The 10899-nt window shown below is 45.4% G+C and overlaps 1 protein-coding gene across 10 annotated transcripts in view; it reads left to right on the forward strand.

The window, feature by feature from the left end:
* Positions 1 to 8838, forward strand: part of VSIG10 (V-set and immunoglobulin domain containing 10) — a 53756-nt gene extending 44918 nt beyond the window's left edge. For all 10 annotated transcript variants that reach the window (XM_087857299.1, XM_045791608.2, XM_087857302.1 and 7 more), the window contains 5 exons: positions 1718 to 2011; positions 4141 to 4251; positions 4544 to 4559; positions 6272 to 6486; positions 7257 to 8838. In XM_087857299.1, the coding sequence (XP_087713425.1) occupies positions 1718 to 2011; positions 4141 to 4251; positions 4544 to 4559; positions 6272 to 6486; positions 7257 to 7312 (692 nt within the window). In that variant the 3' untranslated portion in view covers positions 7313 to 8838. The remainder of the gene's footprint in view (positions 1 to 1717; positions 2012 to 4140; positions 4252 to 4543; positions 4560 to 6271; positions 6487 to 7256) is intronic.
* Positions 8839 to 10899: the final 2061 nt, after the last annotated feature.

The raw sequence follows: 10899 nt of genomic DNA on the forward strand, positions 1-10899 counted from the left end.
TCCCTCTTCCCAGGGCGCCAGCAGTGAAACCCTAGATTCTCTCTTGGAACAACTGCGGGTGGGAAGCGTGGGGTTTCGCTCTCCTGGGCAGGAACCCAACATGCCACTCTGTATCCTTCAGCTGCTGAAAATACGGGCTTAACATATCACACACAATGAATTTGCGACCCTTCCCAGGAAGGCATATGTTTTGGGGAAAGTCTTCTGCCACAAAGAAAATAAATGGATTGCTAGGGGAGACCTTACAGTTCCGTGTCCCACACAGATCAGACCCCAAGGCCATAGAGACTCTGCATTGTGAACTGTCTAGGACAGACCCGTGATAGACTAATGCTTCCCCCACGAAGATGTCCGTGTCCTAATCCCTGTGACTTTACTTATGTGGCAAAAGAGACTTTGCAGCTGGGATTAAGATCTCGGAGTGGGAAGATGATCCTGGATTATTGGGGTAGGCCCCATGTCATCACAAGGGTCCTTCTAAAAGGGAGGCAGGAGTGTCAGACTCCGTAGCAGGAGACGTAATGACAGATGTCAGAGGTTATAGTGATGCAAGGAGGGGCCAGAAGCCAGGGAATGCGGGTGGCTTCAGAAAGCTGAGAGCAAGGAAATGGACCCCCCCCACCCCCGCCGGAACCTCCAGAAGGAATAGGCTCTGCCAACACCTTGATTCCAGCCCCATAAGATCATTTCCACCTCCTGACCTCCAGAACTAGGAAAGAATAAATTTGTGTTGTTTTAAACCACTCAGTTTGTTACAGCAGCAATAGGAAATGAATACAGCTGCTTTATTGTCCCCTCGAGCACTCTTGGCAGGCTGTTCACCCCTTTTTTGTATGAGCAGTGTGGCTATGATGCATGGAAGCCTAGAGCATAGATAAGAGGGTTGTGGGCTACAAAAGCCTGGCAATTTGGGCTTACAGGAGTAACCAGCTCTGGGCTCCTGGGTGGCTCAGTCAGTTGAGCATCCGACTCTTGATTTCGGCTCAGGTCATGATCTCAGGGTTGAGATTGAGCCTTGTGACTGGCTCCGTGCTCAGCCGGGAGTCTGCTTGGGATTCTCTCTTTCCTCCCTCTGCCCCCTTCTCCACACGCTCTCTCCCTCCCTCTCTCTCTCTCTCTCTCAAATAAACAAATAAAATCTTTTTTTTTAAGAGATTTTATTTGTTTATTTGAGAGAGCACGAGGGGGGGAGGGTCAGAGGGAGACGCAGATGTGGGTCTCGATCCTGGGACTCCAGGATCATGACCTGAGCCGAAGGCAGTCACTTAACCAACTGAGCCACCCACGTGCCCAATAAATAAAATCTTTAAAAAAAAGAAAAGAGTAACCAATTCATCCTGGTTTGCCCAAGGCTTTCCCAGTTTTCTCACTGAAAGCTCCATGTCCCAGGAACTACCTTAGGCTTCGGCAAACTAGGACAGTTGGTCTCCCCAAAATCCTAGGTGCACCGCTGATTTAATGGTGTGACTTTGAGCAAGTAACTTAACTTTCTCTGGGTCTTAGTTTCCTCATCTGCAAAATAGGGTTAATAAGTTGAACAGTGCCTAGCCCATAGTAGATGCTCAATAAATGTTAGCTTTTATTATTACCTGAGACCAAGGGCAGGACAGAAATTCCTGGAGTTCCTTCATCAGGAAGGTAGTAACATTCTTGAAAATCTCAGGCCATGGCTTGAATCTCCCTGTACATTTGTCTTTCTTTACTTTCTGATCACCAGGGCGCCCCTCCCTTCTCTCTGAGCCCATGAAGACTTGCTTCGTGGGGGGCAATGTGACGCTCACCTGCCAAGTGTCTGGGGCCTACCCCCCTGCCAAGATCCTGTGGCTGAGGAACCTCACCCAGCCTGAGGTGGTCATCCGGCCCAATGGCCGCTATCTCATCACGCAGAACAGCCAGAGCTCCACTCTCACCATCCGCAACTGCTCCCAGGCCCTGGATGAGGGCTACTACGTCTGTCGGGCTGAGAACCCTGTGGGGGTGCGGGAAGTGGACATCTGGCTGAGTGTGAAAGGTGAGTGAGGGACAGGGCCCCAAAGGGGGTTGGTTGAGAGCTTCCGAGGACCAGGCAGCAGCATGGGGACAATTTGGTTCTTCCCTATATGCGGGTCACTGCCATCTGGGAGAAGGCGTATCTGCTTGACTGTGACTTGAGAAGGTGGAAAAATTATTATCCAGCCCTAAATCTCTGACATTGCACAGCGGTAAAAAAAAAAATTTATGTTGGGGCGCCTCGCTGGCTCCGTCGGAAGAGAATGCAACTCTGGATCCCAGGGTGGCGTGTCAGAACCCCACATCAGGTATAGAGATTACTAAAAAAATAATAAAACTCAAAAAAATAATAACTTACTACTTCCCAAAGAATATATATGTTATAAATATAAAAAAATATATTTTAAGAATATAAAAAATGCAAGTTGTGAAGTACAATAACAAAATGAACACCTGAGAACCTACCATCCCGCTTAGGATACAGAGCGGTGCCTACAATGCTGAAGTTATTTGTAGGTAGTGTGGCTAGATTTAGAAAATGACAGCGAAGCTAAAAACAACAGGATGCCCACCTGAATTTGCATTTCAGAAAAACAAAGCATTCTTTTAGTGTAAGTATATCCCATATTTTCCATGGGACATACTTATTCTAAAACAGGACTCACTGTTTATCTGAAATCCAAATTAAGTGAGCATGCTGTATTTTTTTCGGGCAACCCTACCGCTAGACCCCTTTCCAGTCTCATCCTGGTCCTCCTGAAAAAGGTAAGCACTATCCTGAATTATTCAAGAAAGATTTTGTTACATAGTGAAATGCTTGGCTGTTCCCACTCCACATTTTGTTCCTAGGGTTTATTCATGCCAATGTGTGTAATTATACTTTGTACCTCTTCACTCCTGTAGGATTTTCTACTGTGTCATGGTTCCACAACTAAGTTACTAATTTTCCTGCTGATGGACCTTTGGATTGTTTCTGATTTTGTTGTTGGTGGTGATGAACAAAAGTGTTGCCATGAAAAATCTTTTACCCAGCTCCTTCTGTACACATACATAGCAGGTCCCCAGGCAAATATTTCTCTAGGATATGTGTAGAAGGAATAGAAAGGAAGGGTATGCACATTTGTATCTTTCTGGGATAATAGTAAATTTTTTTCCAAAGTGGTCATACCAATTTTCTATTCACAACAGCAGTACTGAAGTTGTTCCACATTTTCGCTTTTAGGCTTTGTGATTTTTGCCCATCGAGTACGTGTAAAATGGAATCTTACTGCTGTTCTAATTGGCCCTTCTGTGGTTACTAAGAAGATCAAGCATTATTTCCTACGTTTATTTGCCATTCGTGTTTCTCCTTTTGACATTTTCCCCTTTCTTGTAGATATGTAGGAGTTCTTTAGAAATTCTGCATACTAATTCCTTGTTAGTTTTACATGTTACAAATATCTCTTTTTAGTTTAGTTTTTTTTTTTTTTTTTTTTTTTTGCTTTCTTTCTGGTATTCTTTGATTAGCAGGCATTCTTACTTTCATGTAGTTAATTTCATGAATCTTATATCATTAGCAATTTTTACATCTCAAAAAATCTTATCTCCCCCATGGCCACAAAGATACTATCCTATACTTTCTTCTAAAAAGTTTTAACGTTTTGCCTTTCACAGTTACATCTTTAATCTAGAATGAATTTTCGTGAATGGTGTGAGGTGTGGGGATCAAGTTTCTCCCTTGCCCAAATTTGGATAGGCATTGGTTCCAGCACCATTCTTGAATAATTCCTCTTTTACTCACTAATCTGTCGTATATCAAATTTTCTTTTATGTGTGGTCTGTTCTTGGATTCTCTATTGTGTTCCATTTATCACTGTTTATCATAGCACCAAGAGCTCACCCTCTTCGTTTCTGTGGCCTTATAAACAGTCTTGATGTCTGGAGATTTTAACTTTCCAGTCTTCCTTTGTGTCACATGCTTCATGTGCTTTCCACAAACTGTCTGAGGTAGGGAAATGAAATATTTATCTTGCTTTATGGAGAGGTCATGTGCCTTGCCGAAGATCATGGAACCAAAACAAGACTAAGACCCAGGCAGAGGAAGGGAGCTGTTGCTCTTTGACCAGCACGTGTATCAGATGGAGGAATCAATAGCGTAATTTGTCTTTGCAGAACCTTTAAATATCGGGGGAATTGTGGGAACCATCGTGAGCCTCCTGCTGCTGGGACTGGCCATTATCTCAGGGCTTATGTTGTATTACAGCCCTGTGTTCTGCTGGAAAGGTAAGGATTTCCTGGGTTCCTTTGTTTACCTTTGGGGCTTCTTGAAAAGGTGTGGGTGGGGGAAGGAGGCCCCTGTTGTGCTCCTACCTGAGGTCCCATTCTATAGGCTTCTTGACTGGGTCCGAATGTGCAATAATGAATCACTTAAGTGCCATTCCTGAACACCCTGTCACCTGTCACGTTGGGTCAGTCTTCTCATTTCTCTGTTCTTTTGTAAATGTTAGATTAAAAACTTTTGTGAGGCTGAAGTGGATGTTATTGGATATTAATTTTTTTTCCTTTCTCCCTTCAGTAGGAAACACTTTCAGGTGAGTGTTCCTAGAATCAAGTCGAAAACCCATTTCCATGGTCTGTCTTCCCTGCTGTTTTTGTTTTCTTTTGTTACAAGCAATAGTAGTGGCCACAGTGGAGGACCCACCATGTGCCAGACACTGGGAGAGAGGCTTCGTTAGGCATTATTAGAAACTCTTTCATAAACTCTTCAGGTTGGTGGTGGCCCCTCCATTTTCCAGATAAGGAGATGAACGCTCAGGGAAGTGAAGTAATTTCTGCAAAGCTCATCCAGGAAATGAATGGCAGCGTCTGTGTTCAGATCCAGGTCTGACTGATTCCAAAGTCTATACTGGTTTTATAATGCCAGACCTCAGGGTGGGGCACATCGCTGGGCTCTCATGGAAGCATAAAGACGGTGTGTGTGCAGTGAGCCCAGCCACTTGTGCATTTATTTTATTTAATTTTCTAAGAAGAGCTAAAAGGAAGAATAAGTCATAGTCTTATAGCATGTTTTGGAAGACTAGTCTGAGCATGCCCAGAAGCCCCTCCCAAAAGGAAATCTCAGGGGCGCCTGGGAGGCTCAGTCAGTTAAGTGGTTAAGCGTGATCTGACTCTTGATTTTTGGCTCAGGTCATGATCTCAGGGTCATGAGGTCCAGCCCCAAGTCGGGCTCTGCGCTCTCAGCGTGGAGTCTGCTTGTCCCTCTCCCTCACCTCCTCCCTGTGCTCACTCACTCTCTATCTCTAAAATAAATTAATAAAATCTTTAAAAAAATACTTAAAAAAGAAAACTAAGGAAACCTCAGTAGGGGCAAGGTAACTAAATGGAACTTGTGTATTTCATTTCCTAAGTAGACTTTGGGTTGCAGCAAAGAACTCTTCTCTTTGTCCCTCTCAACCAGTTTATGAAGGGATATTACTGTTCTGGGATGATCTTTCATGGGAGAATGTTACCTTTACTGCTCCGTGTTTGAAGGCCATCTTCCCAGTGAGTGTTTCATTCCCCAGGCTTAGTTCTCACAGAAGGAGGCGGCAAGCATAGTGGAAAAATGGCTTTGGAACTAGCAGACCTGGGTTCAGATCGAACCTCTGCCATTCCTGAGCCAGGTGCTCCTCGAAAATCCCTGACCCTCTCTGAGCCTCTGTTTCCTCATGGGTTTTCCAGAAGGAGACTCCGAAGATTATATGAAAATGTAATGTTCCTAGCACTGTGACTGGCCCATGGCATGTGTAAGAAGTGTACAGGCTGGCTGGGTAGGCAGAACCAGCAATGAACTGGAGAGTTAAATGCTAAACTGCTGGGCATGGACTCCAAGTGCAGTCACGGTTCAGGGCTTGTGGGGAGGAAGAGGCCTGTACTGGGCCTTGAATAACGAGTAGGAGGTGAAATTTCAGTAAGAAGAGCAGAAATAAAGGGCATTTCAGGAAAGGAACGTAGCATTCGTGTACGTGATACGAGGGGAGCTAAAGTGGTAGGTTCCTGGGACAAAGAGTCACCTACCCCAGAGATCGGGGGAAGTAATAAAACCCACCCAGGGAAGTTTGTGAGTGTCCATGGGAATCTGTGGCAGCATCTCCTTGAGAGATTACCATCACACGGTCCTCTGTTTACCAAGGTGAATGCACAAAGAATTTTCCGTGTTACAAAGGAGGTTGTCATAAATCTAGTGTTTTCTATTCAGCGAGGGCTGATGTTAGAAAAAAAAATGGGGTATCTTCTTGAGTATTTCTCCCCCTTTGGAAATTAGGGGACAAGACATGGGTGATGTCATGGTTTTGGTGGATTCAGAAGAGGAAGAGGAGGTAGAGGAGGAAGATGCTGAAGAGGAAGAAGAAGAGGAAGAAGCAAACGAGAGGGAGGAGTCACCAGAAGAAATCTGTAAGCATGGCCGCATTCACAGAGTGACTGCCCTGGTGAATGGGAATGCCGACTGGATGGGCAATGGACTCCAAGCTCTGCAAGGTGAGCTCTTGTTCCTTCAAAGGGCTCTGCTAGGCTGCAGTGGGATTCCCAGTAGGAATGTCGAAGAGGTGAGTCTCGTTTTTTTAAAGGGTGGGGAAGGTAGTTAAAGTTTAATCTAGGATCTACTCTCAACTCCCGACACCACAATTAAACCGACAGACGTTTACCAAGGACCTACTCTGGGAAAGGCACGATAGTAGCATTGTTGGGGGAATTAAAAAAAAGACCGATCGTGACTGTAGGCAGGGAGCTTTACAAGACCAGTCAGATTGTACCGAGGAAAACTCAGAGAAGCTTAAAACAGAAGATTTAACCATCACTGTTGAAAGAGCAGTAGAGGAGCTGTCCCAAGGAGGAATTTGATTATTGCCAGATGAAGGATAGACTTAAAAATTACCTTAGAGAGAGGTGAGTGCCTTGAGGGATGCATCGGTTGGGAGACGCTTCAGGGCAGAGGAGGATCTGAGGCAAGTCTTTCAGGACAGTTGAGTTTGAAGAAGCAGAAAGGAGAGAGTATTCCAGGTGAGGGGAATGGCACGAACCAGTTGATGCAGGGTAGACCGTATCAGGCACGTCTAGAGGATCTTGAGTGAAAAGAACAGGAGAAAAGGGGAACACACACCCTGCCCCACTCGCTTCCCCGTGAATTCTAGTTCTGAGGCTCACCAGGAGAGGACTAGAAAGTGCAGTGATTGCAAATGGATGGTGGAGATGGAGTGACCTCTTGTTGAGCTCACTCAGACTTGGATCTGCTTTTGCCTCCTGTCCAGACGACAGCAGTGAGGAGCAGAGTGACATCCTTCAAGAAGAAGACAGGCCAGTTTGAAGAAAGAGAACTGTCCTCCATTATCCTGTCTTAAAGCTTGAAAAGCTACGTTGAAGATGAGCTTTTCATTCTGCTTTGACTTGACTTGCACCCCTGCCTGAGGGCTGAAAATGGTTTGGGACGCTCAGCAAAAAAGAAAAACACACAGATTTCCTTCCATTTTTTTTTTCCCCTAAATTGGTTTGATTTGCTGTTAAGTTTTCTCATTGATGTTAAAATGTGTTGGGAATGGGCAGCACATGGGGAGAAAAGGTGCCTTTGGCATCTGAGGTGCCCCCTTCACTGTGACTTCCGGCTTTATCCATGTTGACTGATGCTGATTTGGAGGGGACGGGAGTGGGGGCGGCACCTGGCCTCCGTGCTCTGTTAGAGGTCCGTGACCAGCTTGCCCCAACACATAAGGGAATAGTGTGGGGTGATAGGGACACATCCTTTATCGCTGCCCAGCTAAGCTGGAAAACCAGGCTGAAGTCACCTCCCTGGAAAAGCTGAGGATGTGTCCGCTATTGATGCAAGTCAGTTGGAGGCAGTTTGGCTCCCATATTGGAGTTGCAAACATGTAGGCTTGAATGTGGGCCCTGCTCCTTACTGGTTTCCCGGGCTTGGGCATGTTGCTTTCCCTCTCCCGGGCCTCAGTTTCCTCATCTGTAAAATAGGTGAAATCCTACGTGCCTTACAGGGTGTGATGGGGACGAGATGAGGTACTTGTCCATGTGAAGGTGCCCAGCAGGTGTTCAGCAGATGTTCCTCTCCTCTCCTCTGCCCTCCCTAGCAGAAGAAACTATGTCCACTGTAAGTTACAAACTGCTGCCTGGGCCTCTCCTTCTTCGTAGAATGGTTTCAGAGGAGAGCATTATCAGAGCTCTTCTGAAGGTATCTGCTTCCCTGGAGGTGTAATTCTTTTCAAAAGAGGTAGGGGCCCCTAAGAGGAAGTGCCTTTCATTAGAACCTCTCATTTTGTAGAGCTTCATATGTATACAAAAGCCTCTTAGGTGATACCTAGTAGCTTGCAGATTTTCCCATTCTCCCCTTTCTCCTGTGGCTTTGAAAGAAGACAGGAGAAATATTTTACAATGCAGTATCTGGTAATAAGTACCCCTTGGGCAGACTAGTTCATCTGGCCTCAGTTTCTCGATCTTAGAAATGGGGATGGGAAAATGTGTTTCCTTCCTACTTTCTAAGGAGACTATGAGGATGCATTGATCAGTAATGCAAAGTTTTGAATGAAGTAACATCTGATGAGTTTAAGCTGCTGTTTCCAGATCCCTGTACAGTCAGAGACTGTTCGTCTCTGATTTCGTCCAAATCTCTTACATGTCAGAGACCTAATAAGGGTGCAAAAGACGTGTGTTAACATGAAAATCTGACTTGAGTTTGCACTCTTTAATGTTCATATCCCACTTAATGGGCAAGAGCTAGGGCTTAAGGGAGAGTTTCCTTCCTCCAAATAACAGGGTCTGGGACTCCAGTAAGATGAGAAGCTGGTTATCTGCAGCATTTCCCTGCAGGTGTGATGGGGAGGGGTCTGTTTTCTTGGACAAAAAGACTAAACTGAGCAAATCACTAGGAGTGAGCCCCGTCCCCAGCTCAGAGCCCTGTGGATTGCAGGAGCTGGCTGCAGTTTCCACCCCTCAGGAATAGGTGAAAACTGCGGTTCTAATATGCTGGGGCTGCTGCTGCCCCGGACTTCTGTACTTAGCCACTCTGGCCAGTCCAAGTGAGTGTTCCAGAACAGGAGACTTGAGTTGCTTCTAAAGTCACTGAACTCTGAGTCTGTCTCCCTTTAGAATCTTCCATGATTAAATTCCTGACTTTGAGAGTTCACTCTGCAGAGGCAACCGTATTTTTTAAAAAAGAAAAGAAACGGGGGGAAAAAATCCCTAGCTAGGAACACAGAGAATGATTTGCAAGATCACTGAGATGCTTTCAGGAACTTCTCTTGCACACACACCTGATGATGGGATATCTTTGGGGCAGGGTTTTTCCACTAGCAATTGGGGGCTTTAAGGTCTTGTTGCCAAACACTATACACCCTAGATGAGCTGAGCCACGACTTCTGTCACTCATACTTGAGCCCTGTGTGCACATTGATACAGCTGGGTCAGTTAAGAGCGCAGGTACTGGCAGTCTTTGAGTTTTAAGGATTGTTAACGAATTAGGGCTTTCTTTTATTTTAAGATGACTCATCCCTCAAACTACAAGCATGATGACAGTGGGTTACAAACTCCGTGTGGCAAAGTCCAAGTCGTTACATTGTGCTGTTACACAATCTTATCAGAAGGTATTCTGAACTCCAAGATCTACTTATCAGAACCAGGAAGATAAATACTTAACCGCTATCACAACTGACATTTCGGAAGGGTATATTGGGAAAGAGCTCGGGCAATCCTGTGGCTTTGGTATTAGTTCTAATTCTCACAAGCACATATAGACCCTATAACTGCAGACAACCCGCGATGGAAGAAGCACTGAAACCTGGAAGATCACCCTTGCCAGGTAAAACTGATTGTGATGCAGTAAGTGCCAACTGGTAATTCTCACTGTGGGGCTGACCAGGAACTGCTGCAAAGAAAAATTAGCAGACCCCTCTGCGTTATTTACATTTTAATATTTGGGGTGGGGTGGGGTGGGGAGGGGGGGTAAAAGAAATTTATTGAGGTTATAATATGGATTTAAAAAAAATTATGGAATAAAGTTATTTTTAAATAAATGATGATCTTGATTTAGACTTCATTAGTAAACTGAAAGATTTGGAGAAATGGGTTTGCCTCCCCCAGTTTTTTTTACTTTGTTTTTTCCCTTTGTTAATAATGATAGCATTCTCATTGCCATTTTATTCTTTGTGGATACTCTCTTGCACTTCCTGAGACACCACCCGCACCTTTCCTGATCTGAGAAATTTGTTCTTCCATTTTTTTCCCTCCCTGCATATGCCTCTTTGGTCAGACTGTGTGCTTTCTAACATTAAAGGGCTAGGGTGGCAGTCTTCAGGCAGAACATAGATTTGCTGGACTGTCTGAAAAGATGAATTCTTTCAGCTGTCCTGTAGTTGTGGGTGGCCTTGGGAATTCTTTACTGGACTCAGCTAATTGTAACCCCCATAATGTCTCACGGTACCTCCCACTTTGCTGTTCTAGGCCCAGGCTAGATAGCAGTTCTTAGAGGAAGCTTCAAGTCAGTCTCCTTTTTAGGTCATTCCTCCTCCCACCCCTTTCTTTATGGCCCTCCAGGCTCGCTCCAGGCTCCCTCCTCGCTGCCCCAGCTTTGCTCCCCAGCTCTTTATCACAGCGGTTCCACCTTAACTTACTTCCTTTCTAACCAAACCCTTGCTTCCTACCTTAACCTCAGTGTCCCATGTTCCTTTCCACCCAGCCCCTCCCTTTGAATGTGTGTGGGTTTAATCCAAGCTGGTGTCTGAGCCCCCACGATACCCCTGCTTGTTTCACTTCTCTCCCTGGTGTCCCCAACATCTCTTTCCGTGGCCTTCAGTCCTCCTAGGTCACACCCATGTTTACCCAGCTTGTCCATATTTGGACCCCCACTCTTCTTGGATTCCCCCCTTTTTTTGTCTGGCCCGCTGCCCCTTT

Source organism: Ursus americanus, chromosome 30 (genome assembly GCF_024610735.1).
Source record: "Ursus americanus isolate L20-20 chromosome 30, mUrsAme1.1.p, whole genome shotgun sequence".
Classification (NCBI taxonomy): Eukaryota; Metazoa; Chordata; class Mammalia; order Carnivora; family Ursidae; genus Ursus; species Ursus americanus.